Raw genomic sequence first — 16,067 nt, 5'->3', positions numbered from 1 at the left:
GCCACTTCAAGTTCTGAAGCTCCATCCACCCCTGTGTTGTTCTGATGTTCTTCCGTAGGGCGACTCTTGGGCACGTGGGCACCTACCTGACGTACCTTTACCCCCAGGTTTTCTACCCGGGCAGCAATATCTTGCCACAGGGTAGCAGCCCATGTAGGTTTACCTCTGCTCTGCCAGTTGCTTTGTTTCCATTGCTGCAACCACCCCCACAGAGCATTTGCCACCGTCCATGAGTCAGTGTGGAGGTACAGTGCTGGCCATTTTTCTCTTTCGGCAATCTGTAGGGCCAGTTGTACGGCTTTCTTTTCTGCATACTGACTCGACTCCCCTTCCCCTTCCACGGCCTCCACAACTCACAGTGTGGGACTCCACACAGCAGCTTGCCATTTCCGATGGCTCCCTAGCACACGGCAGGATCCGTCAGTGAACAACACCTACTGCTTTCTGTCTTCTGGCAACTCTTTGTGTGCTGGTGCCCCTTTGGCACGCGTTACCTTTTTGTCGGCACTCTGAAATCCCTGCCCTCTGGCCAGTCCATGATCTCTTCCAGGATTGCTGGGCGGCTGGCTTCAAGCGGGCTCTAGCCTGCTGAGAAATTAATGCTACCCACTTACTCCAGGTAGCAGCAGTTGCAGGGTGTGCAGTGGGGATTTTCCCTTTGAACACCCAATGAAACACAGGCAGCCGTGGCGCCCAGAGGTGCTGTGCTTCTTTTCTTGCTGAGTGTGACAGCACATGGCACGGTTGGGTTTGCTTGGGTTAGGTCAGCTGCCCTGGTGATGTCCCTTGGTCTCTCTTTGCCCACGCGCAGCCTGCTGGCCCTGGGGAGCTGGAGGGAGTCCCGATGCGGTGCCAGCACTGCTCAGCAGCAGGCACAGCACCGCTGTGATACCAGCGCTGTCCTAGCTCCCAGCGCAGAGCCCAGCACTGTGTGGGCTGCTGCAGGGAAAGCTGGAAAGTTAACACCGTTCCAGCCAGAGCCAGCACACCCAGCCTGGCCAGAGACCCCGGATCCTCAGGCACTGCATTGAGCCCCTGCAGCTGGGCAGCAGCACTCCTGAGCAGCAGCGGCTGCAAGAGGCAGCGGTGCTCTTTGAACCTCTTTTACCTAACAGCAGGCTGCAGAAATCCTCAAATGACTTCTCAGAAATGTAACCACTGCTAACATACAACCAAGCCCAAAGATCATGTCTTTATTGGAGAGAAGAGATGGAACCAAAGGCTAGCTTCCCTCAACCAAGTTTCTCTTAGACACTCAAGAGAAGACACTCAGGGATGGTGTTAAACAATATAATTTATTGTCTTTTTACTTGAACTAATGCTTCTAGAGGGGTCCACTCCCCTGGCAGCGTGGGCAGTTGCTGTGCTGGTCGTAATGGCAGCCTCTGCTGCAGGACTCGTGGCAGCAGCATCTGCAGATGGATCAGGCGAGAGTCTTCAATTCGTAGTTTTGTTGGAATGCCAAAACCCAGCTGCAGGGTTGTCCTTATAAACTACACGTCTATTTCTATTTAGGTAGCTATTCTATATCGGAGAAATCATCTTGTAGAAAAAAAAAACAAACTCAACTATCTGACTATTCCTATGCATCTAATCGTTCTAGGTATTCCTCAGGGGAAGCTCGAAGGGAACTACGAGGAGAACCATTAAGTCGGGCATTGGAGCAACTGAGGGAAGAAACAGCCAGGTTGTTCTCAACCAGGGTTGCAAACAAACCCATCTCTGCCTGCAGCTCCATCAGGAGGGTGCTTCTTTGAAGGGCATTTGCTGCTGCAGGGTTCGCCCCTGCCGTCTCTTCCATGATGTTCTGCATCCTGAGCAGCTTCAGCAGCAGAGACTTCCCCAGCTGACCCACAAGCAGGCCCAGATCACGTTGGCTTTTGAGGTCCTCTTCTTTCCACTCCTCTTCCACGCTCAACTCCTCCTCAACTTCATCATCTTCCTCTCCTACACCCTCATCCTCGCTGCTAGAGCTCCAATAGTCAGCAGCAGCATTGCCCTCAGCTTTTCTCTGTCTGGGCAGCCAGTACATGCCAAACAGTATCAGAGGCACTTCACAAAGCGCCCAGAACTGCCAGTGGTGGCACATGGTGAGGAGTACGAATACTGCGCTGTTCCTACTCTGCAGCTTGCTCCCCTCCTCAAACTCTTGCAGCAGCTGCGACATCTCCTGCCTCATCATCGCCTCTCGCTCTTGCATGAGGTCCTGGGTGACCTTGTCAGGCTGGTCCCCAACCTGAAGCATGAGCTGTAGGAGGCTCAGCACCGACAGCACGTGAACTATCGTGATAGCCATGGTCTGGAAGAGATGGGAGAGAAGGGGCTCAGCAGGGCTGGGTGCGAGGGAGCTGGTGGCTGGGGGAGAAGGGACAGGAGCCAGAGAGATGCGAGGGTAGGTAGGAGAGGGGGCAATGGAGCTTGGAGGCAGCAAGGGCAGGGTTTGGGAGCGCTGCACATCCCGGGCCACAGGCCCCCCCAGGCAGGTGTTTGTGTGCAGCTCTCAGGTGTCCAACAGGGCTGCGAGCCCTGGCCAGAGGTGGCATGGGGACCGTCCTGCCAAGCTCTGCCCATGAGCAGCCCTGGGCTGGGCTTTGCCGCAGCAGGGGCAAAGAGAAGAGCCCAGCAGGGCTGCTGACAAGGCAGGGGGCACCACAGGAGACTGTCTCCAAGCCCCAGCCCCTGTGGGGCAGCAGCGTCTCCTGGGGCCACGGGAGCCTGCCTCATCCCCAAAGCCTCTGGGCACTTGCCCTGGCTGGGGCACCTCTGTGCCCAGCCCAAGGCCCTCCCCAGAGGGGCTGCGCCCTCATCCCAGCCTTAGAAACCGCCCCGGGGGCTGCCGTTTGTGCCCCTGACCCTGCCCTCAGCCAGCCTTCCCCCCGCCTGCCGCACTCACTGATGGCCTGCAGCGCACTGCATCACAGAGCCCCGCTGACAGTCCCCATGCCGACTCATCCCAGTTCCATTGTGGGCACCAGAGCACCATGGTGACCACCGCAGCTCTGGGAGGCCCCAGCCCATGGCCCCAGTCTCGGCTCAGCATCACACAGCTGCCCCGTGCACCCCAAACCCCAGCCCTGGCCACCGCAATGCGCAAAGCACAAACCCAACAAGCCGGTCACCTTAGGGGCCTGTCTCTGCCTGAGTGTGTCCTGTGCATCTCGGGGATACATGCTCAGCTTTGCTACTGCTTGAACCTGCAAGGGGAAAGCTGCAGCCCCATTCCCCACTGGGCTGGTTTTACCTTGCTAGGCAGCTGAACTCCAACACAGCCGCTCTCTCACTCCCCCTCCTCAGAAGAGGAGGGGAAGGGAAGAAGAAAAGGAAAGAAACAACTCATGGGTTGACATAAGGATAGTTTAATTAAAGGAAAAAATAATTATTAAGGGAAAATATTATTAATTTAACAATTTAACTACAGGGAAAAAAGGGAAAGGGGAAAAGGGAAAAGAATAAAGATAAAGATAAAGATAGATAAAGATAAAGATAAAGATAAAGATAAAGATAAAGATAAAGATAAAGATAAAGATAAAGATAAAGATAAAGATAAAGATAAAGATAAAGATGATAAAGATCAAAGCAAAGGCTGTGTGGAAGTGCAGAGGAAAGAAATTACTCTCTACTTCCCACCAAGGACCGATGCTTGACCACGACCTTGAAGCAGGGCTTCAATGCACATAGCTGGTTTTTGGGAGGACAGATGTTTTCACAGCGAGAGCCCACCCCTCCCCTCTTCTTCCTTTTTCCACCTCTAATAAGAGCTGAGTGTGACACCACAGGGCATGGAATAGACCTTTGGTTGGGTTAGGTCAGCTGCCCTGGTGATGTCCCCTGCCCACCTCTTGCCCACCCACAGCCTGCTGGCTCCGTGTGTGTGGAGGGAGTCCTGATGCGGTGCCAGCACTGCTCAGCAAGAGTCACAGCACTGGTGTGATACCGCCGCTGTTCTAGCTCCAAGTGCAGAGCACAGCACTGTGTGGGCTGCTGCAGGGACAGCTAACATCTCAGCCAGAGCCAGTACAACCTCTACCCCTTATTCCATAACATTTGTGTCACTCTCAGGTCCCCCATACTCTAGCGTGTAAGTATTCTCATCACCGTTGTTCCTTGTCCCTGAACAGACTGATAGGTAGGTACATCTTTTCATTCCATAGGTCTTTCTCAAAAAATGTTCATAAGAACTGGTGATGATTTAGTCTTCATCTGCCAAAGTGCTCACTCAGGACCAGCAGTGTTGGATTTCTGGATGCCAGCACCTTCTTAGCTCGAGACGTTACTGCACTTGCCCAGTTCCTTGCAAAGTTGACCTATCATTGATCCTGCAGTGTCTTCCTACAACATATAACTTAGATTACAGAATAGTTTTCTCCCCAGGTTAAATCTCCTTGAGGTATGCACCCGATATCCCCGTTCTTTTGCATGACCCATCAGGTGTACCCTGGTCCTTGGGCGAAGACAACCCCACGACTGGGTTTGCCTTTGACCGAGGCAGGAGCAACCCACACCGCCTTCCCCATCCACTTCCCTACATGCACTAGGGGGGCTTCAGCTCCTCTCACCGTGTGTAAGGGATTTCTTTCAGCAGGACCACCATGGTTGTCGGACCCTCTGCTGTTAACTAGCCAAGTGGCTTCTGGTAGATTTATTTCCCATTGTTTCCATGTCCCAGCACCCCATGCTCGTAACATAGTCTTTAACAGTCCATTGTACCTCTCAACCTTCCCAGAGGCTTGTGGGTGATAAGGGATGTGATACACCCACTCAATGCCATGCCTCTTGGTCCAGGAGGTGACAAGATTGTTTTGGAAATGACTCCCATTGTCAGACTCAATTCTCTCTGGTGCACCATGACGCCACAGCACTTGCCTTTCCAGGCCCAAGAGAGTGCTTCAGGCCATGGCATGCTTTACAGGTAATGTTTCCAGCCACCCAGTAGTTGCTTCTACCATGGTGAGTATGTACCGTTTGCCTTGGAGGGTACGTGGGAGTGCTCCGATATAGTCAATTTGACAGGCCTCACCATATTGAAACCCTAGCCATCTCCCCCTGTTCCAGGGAGACCTTACCTTCGTGGCTCTCTTGATTGCAGCACAGGTCTCACACTCATGGGTAACCTGTGTGATGGCCTCAGGGGTCAGGTCCCCGCCTCGATCACGAGCCCATCTGTATGTGGCATCCCTCCCCAGATGTCCTGATGTTTCATGGGCCCATCGAGCGACAAACAGCTCACCCTTACGTGCCCAGTCCAGGTCCACCTGAGCCACTTCAAGTTCTGAAGCTCCATCCACCCCTGTGTTGTTCTGATGTTCTTCCGTAGGGCGACTCTTGGGCACGTGGGCACCTACCTGACGTACCTTTACCCCCAGGTTTTCTACCCGGGCAGCAATATCTTGCCACAGGGTAGCAGCCCATGTAGGTTTACCTCTGCTCTGCCAGTTGCTTTGTTTCCATTGCTGCAACCACCCCCACAGAGCATTTGCCACCGTCCATGAGTCAGTGTGGAGGTACAGTGCTGGCCATTTTTCTCTTTCGGCAATCTGTAGGGCCAGTTGTACGGCTTTCTTTTCTGCATACTGACTCGACTCCCCTTCCCCTTCCACGGCCTCCACAACTCACAGTGTGGGACTCCACACAGCAGCTTGCCATTTCCGATGGCTCCCTAGCACATGGCAGGATCCGTCAGTGAACAACACCTACTGCTTTCTGTCTTCTGGCAACTCTTTGTGTGCTGGTGCCCCTTTGGCACGCGTTACCTTTTTGTCGGCACTCTGAAATCCCTGCCCTCTGGCCAGTCCATGATCTCTTCCAGGATTGCTGGGCGGCTGGCTTCAAGCGGGCTCTAGCCTGCTGAGAAATTAATGCTACCCACTTACTCCAGGTAGCAGCAGTTGCAGGGTGTGCAGTGGGGATTTTCCCTTTGAACACCCAATCAAACACAGGCAGCCGTGGCGCCCAGAGGTGCTGTGCTTCTTTTCTTGCTGAGTGTGACAGCACATGGCACGGTTGGGTTTGCTTGGGTTAGGTCAGCTGCCCTGGTGATGTCCCTTGGTCTCTCTTTGCCCACGCGCAGCCTGCTGGCCCTGGGGAGCTGGAGGGAGTCCCGATGCGGTGCCAGCACTGCTCAGCAGCAGGCACAGCACCGCTGTGATACCAGCGCTGTCCTAGCTCCCAGCGCAGAGCCCAGCACTGTGTGGGCTGCTGCAGGGCAGCGACCACTCCCCCATCCCATCCCATCCCATCCCATCCCACCCCACCCCTTCCCACCCCATCCCCGCGGCTGCGGCTCCTCCGCTCCTGCAGGGGGCGCCTCCCGCCGGCCCCGCCGCCTCCCCGCGCCTTCCGCCGCCGCTCTCCCTTTACCGCGCGCAGCCGCCGCTCGCCGAGCCCCCAGGCCCACCCGCCGCCCTCCGCCGTCCTGCGCCCTGCGCCATGCCCAAGAACAAAGGTGAGGCCCCCCCGGGTCCCTCCCTTCCCCCCCGGCCCCTCCCCGCCCCCAGCCCCCGGCCCCGGGGCCCGGCCCCGAGCCCCGAGCCCGATGCGGGCCCCACCGGGGGGAGCGGGGCCGCCCGGGGCCTGCCACGTGTGGGGCTCCTGCGCCGCGCCCAGCGGCTGGGGGGGGTTGTGGGGGGGGATTGGGGGGGCAGGGGTTTGGGGTTTGGGGGTAGGAAGGGCGGGGAGGGCGGGTGGAGGGCTGGGAGGGAGGAGGAGGGGGGTTCTGTGGTGCTGGTGGCCAGGGAGGGGTTGGGGTGGAAGTGGGGGATGAGCGAAGCAGGCAGGGCTGGGGAGGGTGGTTAAAAGGAAGCAGGCACGGAAATCCTCGTCTGGTTACTGCGCTTACTGCGTTCATGGACTCATTAAGGTGGGAAGAGACCCCCAAGATCACCTGGTCCAACCATCCCCCTACCACTACTGTCACCCACTGAGCCCTGTCCCCAAGCACCACGTCCAACCTTTCCTTGAACACCCTCAGGGGCGGTGACTCCACCACCTCCCTGGGCAACCCGTCCCAGTGCCTGACTGCGCTTTCTGAGAAGAAATGTCTGCTAATTCCCAACCTGGACCTCCCCTGGCACAACTTGAGGCCATTCCCTCCAGTCCTATCACTAGTTCCCTGTGAGAAGAGGCCGACCCCCAGCTGCCCACCCCTTCCTTTCAGGTACCTGCAGAGAGCAATGAGGTCTTCCCTGAGCCTCCTCTTCCCCAGACCAAACACCCCCAGCTCCCTCAGCCGCCCCTCACAGGACTTGTGTCCCAGGCCCTTCACAGGTAATAACACATACTGTTTTCTCCCCTTCTAAAATGTAGGTAAAGGAGGTAAAAACAGACGACGAGGTAAGAATGAGAATGAATCAGAAAAAAGAGAACTGGTGTTCAAGGAGGACGGGCAAGGTGAGTTGTCAACTACCATTTGTCAGTGCCATTGGTTTCAGTCAGGTGTGTAAGTGACACACACAAAACATCTGGATGTCTGAGAAATACAAAGTTATTCTGGAAGAAAAAAAAAAGGGATTCTCACTGGGGTTGTATTTGAACTCTAAATTACAGATTGAGAGTAGAAGGGTGACGTTAGGAAAAGGGAAATGTTAAATAGCTTCACCACTTAAGAATGAAGCTTGCCCCTCCCTGATATTATTTGATGTGTAATACAGCATGCATGTAAATGTTCTCTGGGGATCCCTTGGGCTGCTCTTCGTGAGGGGCTGTAAGCACCTAGCCTAGCTGCTCTTTCAAGCAGTTGCTGGCTGTCCCTTGGATGCGTGGTCCTGCTCCGTTTTATACCAACTGCAGCGTTTCCTGGGTCCTTCTCTGAGACCTCTGAAGTCACTGGCTGGAAAGTAACCTCAGCATTCTTCCACTTCCCCTCTTGGCTTAGATGAATTGCCTGCTGGGTTGGGGGCGGGATGCCCAACAGGTATTAAAATGGGAATTATCAAAAGGTCCTTACTTGGACAGGTTCAGGCAAAACAAGCAACAGGGGTATTCAGCTGGAGGGTGGTGGCTGGGGTTCCCCTGTCCTCTGCCTTCTGGTGACAGTGATCTCACCTGCCTTTTGGTTTACCCTGGCCTGCGTGTCACACTCTTGTAGTGGCTTGCATATATGTGAGTGCTTCCCCAGCTGAGCAAGAAGAGCAAATAAACTAAGGCTTGTTAGAAATACTGGCAGAGTGCTGACCTTAAATGGCTGTAAAGACAGCACCATCTTAATGCATTTTTTTTAATCTTTTGCTGAAATTCTGGGAAAGTTGTAAGTAAAAACAAGTTGATTTTGATGCACCTATAAAACTCAAAGTCTGTTTCAACTCCCAAGCAAAATCTGTTTAATGAAATCCACTCAATTTTTAATATTATGATGAGGTTTGTTGCACTGTCTAGCTTGTGCTATGGCAAGGTTGTAGAATATTGAAATACAGCTCTGGCTAATTAAGAAAATTTCTTTTCCTGGCAAGTGTGGGTGGTCAGAGAATGTTATCATTCTCACAAGCCATATTCCTTTCAGCTAAGTGGTGATACGTTACACTGCAAACTTTAATACTATGAGTAAAGAACTTCAGTAGTGATTTCTGCATCTGAGTGAGGGAAGGAGATTAAAAATAATGTGAGAGATGGCAAGGATGGGAGGGATGCTGGAGAGAAGCTTCCACAGCTGAAGCCTGGTAAGTACGGGGGTGCCTTTCAGACAGTTCCTGACATCATCAGAAATCGCCCTTAAAAGCAGAATGTGGGTTTTTTTTTTTTTTTTTTTTCTGTAGGTGGGATTCAGAGTGTTGGCGGGGTACACAGAACGTGCCACTTCCTCCTCTTCCCTTGGTAGTAACACATGATTTTGTAAGGACAGGAACTGTGTCGCTATAATTAACTTAAACTCTGAGCATAACCTGGTAACTGTAAGAATCATCTTCAGTAAGCATGTAATGAAAGCAAAAGCGTGGATACAACCAAGAAGGACCAGTGTTTGCAAACATTAATGTCAACAACGAAATTCCATCAGCCCGTGTGGCTGAATAATTGTCCTCTCGGGAGTTCGTGTTTGCTGAATTGTTACAGCAGATTTTGGTTACAGGGACAAAAGTTACCACGTGTTTTATGAAGCTGTTTTTTTATTGTAGCTTTGCTCAAACTTCCTGTCTCTTTCAGAATATGCCCAGGTGATCAAGATGTTAGGCAATGGAAGACTGGAGGCATTGTGTTTCGATGGTGTGAAGAGGTTATGTCATATCAGAGGGAAACTAAGAAAAAAGGTAATTTGGAAGCATTGCAATAGAAAAGAGTGGCATTATGCATGATAAGCAGTTGTAAAAAAAAAATAAATAAAATATGTGTGTAGCTCTTTACAAAATACAGTTAGTATTTCTAACTGGCACGGGCTGCCCAGAGAAGCTGTGGGTGCCCCATCCCTGGAGGTGTTCAAGGCCAGGCTGGATGGGGCTTTGGGCAGCCTGGGCTGGTGGGAGATGTCTTATATGCTATTTCCTAAAACCATTAAGAATCATGTTTTGGTACCCTTCTTAGTTTATCGTTTGAACTTGGGAGGAACTGGCTATGTATTTTCATCTTCTCACTGGTGACTTACCTGGGAATAGTTCTGGTAGGGCAATTGAGGAAAATTGTACAGCTTCCTGCAGGCACCCCAAATGCCATCACTTCGTTGTCCACTTCATCAGTTCCTAGAAAGATGAAATGCAGAGCTGATCTGCAAAACTTTGTACCTTCAGGGAAGTTACATTTGCTATCATAACTCTGCCATCTTTGGATGGTGTCATCTCTTACCCTTTTCAGATGTTACAACTTTCTGTCCTTTATGGTGCATGGTACTGAAGGGTTTCAATAAAAACAGATGGTCCACAATGTGCTCATTGTGGATTTTCTCCCTGTTAGTTTTTGGAGACCAGTAAACGCATGTATCTTGGTGTCATTGTGAGCCCCACTAGCTGCCAGCAATACATTTGTTACTTGAACTGTTGAGGGTAATGAAGAAGGCTCACAGATAAAAGCTAGGCACTGCAGAATTAATTTCTCACTATGGAAAGCATCACTTCACTACTCCTGGTGTCAAAATGAAGTCTTAACTGAAGTAGGCTCCTTCTACAACAACCAAGCTAGTGTGGGCTAGAACTGTCGGGTGCGTTTATGTCCGCGTGTCCTGTTCTGCAGGCTTCTGGCTTTGGTTTGACTGATGAGCATAGTCAGTTACTAGAAGCAGCACCATTCTTTTCCTTGGGATCATCACTGTGCTCGTCCATCACCCCCTTCACCAGCTCTTCCTTTCTTTATTTTTTTGCTGTTCTGGAGCTCAGTTCACAAAGGTGGCTTGGTGCAGTATTTCTGTTGTTCTGCAAAAGCTATGACCTAATAACCACCCTGCTGGCTAGAAGCCCTTCAAGGAAGTTTGATTTACCTTGTTTAGCATATTATGGAGCTATTACTAATAAATCTACTGATATTTATAAGCTTGATTCTGCTGTTAAAATATGACATTGGATATTTCCAGTTAATTAGTCAGAAGGTAGAAACGGTAACTGTAGTGTAATTTTAATGTCTTTCAGTGTGTGTGTATGTACGTGTGTGTATATATAAATAAATACAACACATGCTTACTCTTTCAGGTTTGGATTAATACATCAGATATCATACTGGTTGGCTTACGAGACTACCAGGTAAAAATTCCCTGTAATTAGCTACTGAAAAATAACTTTCAGGCTGCTTTATTTAACGTAAAGTTGCAGCAGGTATACTGAGTGAATTCCCATCTAATTTTTTTTGAATTTGCGTGTAGTTATTCTAAATCATGATTTTTACTTTCCTTGTATTACGGAAGGATTGTCATGACTAGATGACAAATACCCAGTACAACTTGTTCTTCCAAATTTAATGGCACCCTGTGACTTTGTTGGCATCTCACTGGCCTTAATGACATCACACCTGAACTTTTATTTTTTCCAGGTGTAGCTGTTTGATGCTTGGGTCTTGTGATATAAGGAAGATGGAGCCAAGCACCAAACTCTTTATTGTGGTAATCAGAATTTTGGATCCTTGGTGTTTAGGCTTTTTACCTTAAGAGACCAATTAATTGCTGAATAGTTTCTACTTAAATTTCTGGAAAGAGTAATTTAACTTTACCTAATGTAAAGGCTAATGGAAAACAACTGTCAAACTTTCATTAGGTAAATGTTTTTTCATGAATTCCAGTATTGTCATAATTTAGTCAAAGATAGATTCTGCTTCTGAAACGTACGTTATAAAATTGTAAATTATTTAAGGTGTTGTCGTTTACTGCATATATTGAATTGCTTAAAACTTTCGCAGCGACCACCAAACACCTCACTATGCGTATTTTCTGAAGAAAGATTAATTTTAAAGGCATGGAACTGAACTTCTCAAGTGGCTTAGAATAGGACAAAATTAAATATCCCACCAGAGATTAAGATATTTTATAAATTAGTTTTTTTTTTAAAGCTCAGAATTAAAGAAAATAGAGGAACAAGATACTGCTATTCCATAAACAATATAGGTGTTAACTAGTAACTGTAGTTAGTAGGGAGTTTTTTTTTTCCTTTATAGATGACTAATAAAGTCTAATAAATCTTTATTTAGGATAACAAAGCTGATGTTATTCTAAAGTACAATGCAGATGAAGCCAGAAGTCTGAAAGCATATGGGGAGCTTCCAGAACATGGTAAGAATCTTCTCAGTTTAAATTCAAAGTTCATATTGGATAAGAATATGTAGTGTGTCTTGACTTGGTATAATTGCATTCCTTAACTTCTCTAAATGCTTTTTTAGCTAAAATCAATGAAACAGACACATTTGGTCCCGGAGATGATGATGAAATCCAGTTTGATGATATTGGAGATGATGATGAAGATATTGATGATGTAAGTAGTAGACATGTATTTTGTATCACGTTTGTCATCTTTGGCAATAAGCTGTTTTTCAGTGTTTTTTAGAACAAGTAAAACAATACATTAATGTTCAGAATAGCTTACCTTGTCAAGGATTTTATTCTTAAAATAATTTTATGATAGTGTATTCACATTCTCAGTTTGCACTGCTTCGAAGACCTGTTGTTTCACTTCATCAGCTCCTGGAATTCTTTTCAGAATAAAGCTTTACCTCAGACAATCCTCATAGTTGTTTGAGATTACTGCTTCAGAAAAGGGTTCCGTTCTCTTTTCTGTCCTACAGTCCTCTTTTAGTTCACCTCTGTGCAAAGCACGTATACTTAGTGTCATGATATCAAAACTTTAATGAAGAGCAGTCTTCTCATTAACTGTTAAGATGCTCAAAATCAAAGTAGATTGACCCCAAAGACTCAGATTTATGTTGCAGTGTCTAATTGAGTGATTGTGTGTGTGTGCGCACATGGGGGAGGAATTGCAGTTACAAAATTCACCAGTTAGATCCTTGGATGTAGCTGGATTCTGAAGGAGTGGAACATCTCCCTAAATACTGCTCCTGTAAGCTCCTTCCAAGGGGCTCATGTTGGAAAGCAAAGTAGATGATACAGGAAAGTTTAGCAGACTAGTAGGATTTCCTGGCATCTCCTGCAAAGCAGTCTGGAAATACCACGCAGGGAGCCTGCACAAAGACCTGTGGGTCAGTTCCTATGCCATGTGGGGCAGATTTGGCCAGTTCATTTGAATCAAGATGAGCCATAGACAATGTTGACCCAAATTATATTGGACACCAATTGCTGGAATAGGTCACAGGTTACGCAGATGTTTTGAGGACTTACATAACCATGTAAGTTTCAACTTCCTAGTTTCTCTGTAGCTTTAAAAATCTCACCATCTAATACTAAGTACAGAAACAGTTGAAGGAATTTTTATTTTGTTTTTGTTTAATACCTTAAATCTCAGTTTTTGTTGCATTCTGTGAATTCCATAAGATCATGAAAAGCTTCACCTTAGTTGTGCTAATCGTAATTGCGAATTTGCAGATTGTCACATTCAGCTGTGTTACTGCTTATCACTAACCCATAGTAACTGACTGTGCACATTCTTATGGTAGTAAAATGTATTATAATTCAAATTAGAATCTGCTGTGAAATCTTTTCTATGATTTACTTTATCTTGCAGTAGAGAGATGAATGTGTACACACTCAGAAGGCTCAGAGGATAAGTAGTAACTTACTGAGCCTGTGAGTTAACTTAATTGGATAGACTGTTGTAATTATCTCCTGATGCTTTAACTCATCATCTTTTTAGTCGTTTCTCTGAGTTGGTGATACGGCTAATTCTCTTTAAATGCTTGTATTATTTTGACCTCATTGAGGCTCTCAATTTCGATCACACATTTTCAAAGTATCAAAATCTTGGTAAATTTTCTTCAGACTTGAAAAATTGCCCTTTAGATCTGTCAGTGGTTGAGCTTACTGAATGTTTAGCTAGAAATGCTTTCTAGTACTGCATGCTTTTAATAACGAAGCTACTGAAAGTGCTAAATTGCTGTATGAATATTGCAAGAATAAAATTTCCAAACATCCATCTTTGTGTGGGATGATAATATATTAATGTGAGCAGCTAGGATTGTTTTTAATTTTATTCAGCTATGCAATATTACAATATTCTTTAAGAAAGGAGCAAGTGTAAGTAACAAAATATGAGTAATCTCTGAGGATCATTGCAGCCCACTTAGAAAGAAGTGTGGCTTTGAAAGTCAGAGTTAATGTGGTGGAGCCTTTGCTTGGCTGCTCAAGTCAGAAGAATGGTTAGAAAACTGTTTTGCCACTAAACTTCTTTTGATAGTCAATACTTAGGAACCTTACCCTTAAACTCAGTTTTGGCTTTTGTTCTTGAGAATCAAGCACTTATTTATGTCTGTATTGTTTATATGTAAGCATATTGGCGTAATTGCTTCCTTATATAACAGTAATAGCGTAACATCAGTGGTGGGGACGTAAGAGGAAAGTGGATGCTTGCTTATTGAGAAAGTGGGATACAAGATGAGGTAAAAACATTATTGTAGTGAGTTCAGGAAGTTTCCTGTTTTGACTATTTAAAAAAAATAGCTTAAAGACAGAACTGATCGATTAAAAATCATGTGAAGAAAATGATTTTTTTAATTTATTTTTCAGATCTAATTTGGAACAGAGGTTTACATTCCAACTTCCTTCCTCCAAGGATTGTTCTACATTGATATTTCGATTATTTTTTGGGTGAAGTCCCTTTCTTTTAAGAAGACTGAAAATTCTCGGTAAAGAGTGTAGTTTGTTACATCAAAAGGATTTATTTTCAATGTTTGTTTTAAAGTATTTATATTTCTTTAGAGATGGATAATGCTGGATTATCACAAAGGCTAAATGAATTGCCACAAATATTTTGTCTCTTCACCAATTAGAGCTTTTACCTCTGGATGTAAGTGAAATACAGTGACATGGGCTGTAAAAGACTGCATTTTCCCCTCTTCTGCTTTCATCACTACAATGCAGTTAATCTTGTATTTTGAAATAAAAATTGTTTACCCTGTAATTATCATGGATTTTGATTAAATACCCAGTTCAGATTAGTATCAAAACATACTATGCAGTGTCTGTCCTTATACCCCTTTCCTTGACGTTAACTTTTAAAAGATTTTGATAATACAAAGGGAAGGCAGAAAGCTGCATTTAAATTCATAATGCGTGAATCTGCTTTTCATGTCTACTAGCATGCTGCTATTTTTATACTGATTTTGATAATTAAAAACACTCATTATTATGAAGATGTAAATTTGCCATAGTGAAGAGGTAGAGGGAAGTAACAAAGAAAAGTAAGCAGCATCTCAAATTTGCAGTTGTTAAAAACTGTCTTGTATGCATAGCTCTTCTGTATTTTAAGTACAGTAGTTAAGCTGTAGTTGCAGAAGATGAACACTGGGTGGCAACCAACTTAACAGGGATACCCTGATACAAAACATTAGCAGTTGGGTTTGTACTGAAAAATACATAAAGCAGTTTTTTCCCCAAAGTGAATGCTTAACATTATTGATATGTTAAACATGTAGAATATTTTTACATTATAGAAAAGGGTTATGTTAAGAGTAGAGTTTTATTTTAATCTTAAACTCCATGCAGTGTAAGGCACAACATTAAAGTTTATGTGAACCTTGAATAACGACGTAAAAGAGAAATTACACTTGTGTCAAACGTAGGAAAAGAATCTTTTCATCCAGGATGAATCACTGAAACAAATTAATGGAAAGATTCTTCTCCACCTTTGGACTGGAGGAGTCAGTCAAAAAGCTGAATAAAGACTAATATCATCATGCAAATATTATTTTGTGGTAGCCTTAGTTTGTCTTCAATTATGTATTTAACAACTCTGAAAGCAGGTTAATGCAAAACTTCCTTTTGTGCCATAAAAATCTGATTCTTGACACTTGTATTCGTTATACAGTCTTTTTGGTATGATGTAAAGTGACTACCCCCAATAGATAAAAACAAAATGGCTTTAAATATCGAGTGGCCTCATTGCTTTACATGATTTTTCAGGAGAAGTTCTGTGCTAGAGCTTCCAGAGCTTTTAAGATCATGTCCTCTCTCTTATATCTTTCCTTCTTCATAGCATCTCTATCCTTTATTGGATCTGATCTTATTCTAGGGATGATTATTTCTTAGTATTGAGTAGTTTTGCCAAATATTTCATGGGTCTTAAATAATCATTGTAAAACTTGCTAAATATTGGAAAAAGGTGCTATTGACACAGCATTCTTAGTTCCCTGTTGTTAAAGTGTATAAGGTCTTTCTATGTCTATAGAGTTCAATTGTGAATCAACATAAAAAAGGTAAAGTTTCAGGATAAGGTTTATAAACCATTCTCTAGCTTACTGGTGTCCTCAGACTATTGAGCAGATCTGAAAATGGTTAAAAGCTTTCAAAACTGGGCTTGAGGTCCAAATGCAGAAGATTTCTGTTCAGTTGTGCTAGCAGAAAGATTAATGATTAAAATCCAGTGAATGTTACTGAAGATAAAAATACTATGGGATTTATCTTGCCAAAAACAGTATTGTACATAGGGGAAAAATGTAAAGTACGTGGTCACTGCTAAGGAGAAATACAGATAAATACACTGCTGTTGTAAGGAACTTCTTTC

General features: G+C 45.7%; 1 protein-coding gene across 1 annotated transcript; it reads left to right on the top strand.

The window, feature by feature from the left end:
* The first annotated feature begins 6,328 nt into the window (after window positions 1–6,328).
* Window positions 6,329–14,516, top strand: EIF1AX (eukaryotic translation initiation factor 1A X-linked). Its single transcript, XM_082775684.1, has 7 exons — window positions 6,329–6,442; window positions 7,303–7,386; window positions 9,133–9,236; window positions 10,602–10,652; window positions 11,590–11,671; window positions 11,779–11,870; window positions 14,072–14,516. The coding sequence occupies exons 1-7, from the start codon at window positions 6,427–6,429 to the stop codon at window positions 14,075–14,077; spliced, it is 435 nt and encodes a 144-aa protein (XP_082631810.1). The 5' UTR covers window positions 6,329–6,426; the 3' UTR covers window positions 14,078–14,516.
* The last annotated feature ends 1,551 nt before the right edge of the window (window positions 14,517–16,067 follow it).

The sequence above is a fragment of the Aythya marila genome, assembly GCF_965140915.1.
Source record: "Aythya marila genome assembly, chromosome: 1".
NCBI classification, from domain to species: domain Eukaryota; kingdom Metazoa; phylum Chordata; class Aves; order Anseriformes; family Anatidae; genus Aythya; species Aythya marila.
The sequence above is the reverse complement of the archived record's forward strand: the minus strand, read 5'-3'. Positions and strand labels throughout refer to the sequence as shown.

Coding starts and splice junctions, on each gene's coding strand:
- EIF1AX (XM_082775684.1), top strand. Junction 9,237..10,601: donor GAGGGAAACTAAGAAAAAAG/GTAATTTGGAAG, acceptor TTACTCTTTCAG/GTTTGGATTAATACATCAGA. Junction 10,653..11,589: donor TTGGCTTACGAGACTACCAG/GTAAAAATTCCC, acceptor ATCTTTATTTAG/GATAACAAAGCTGATGTTAT.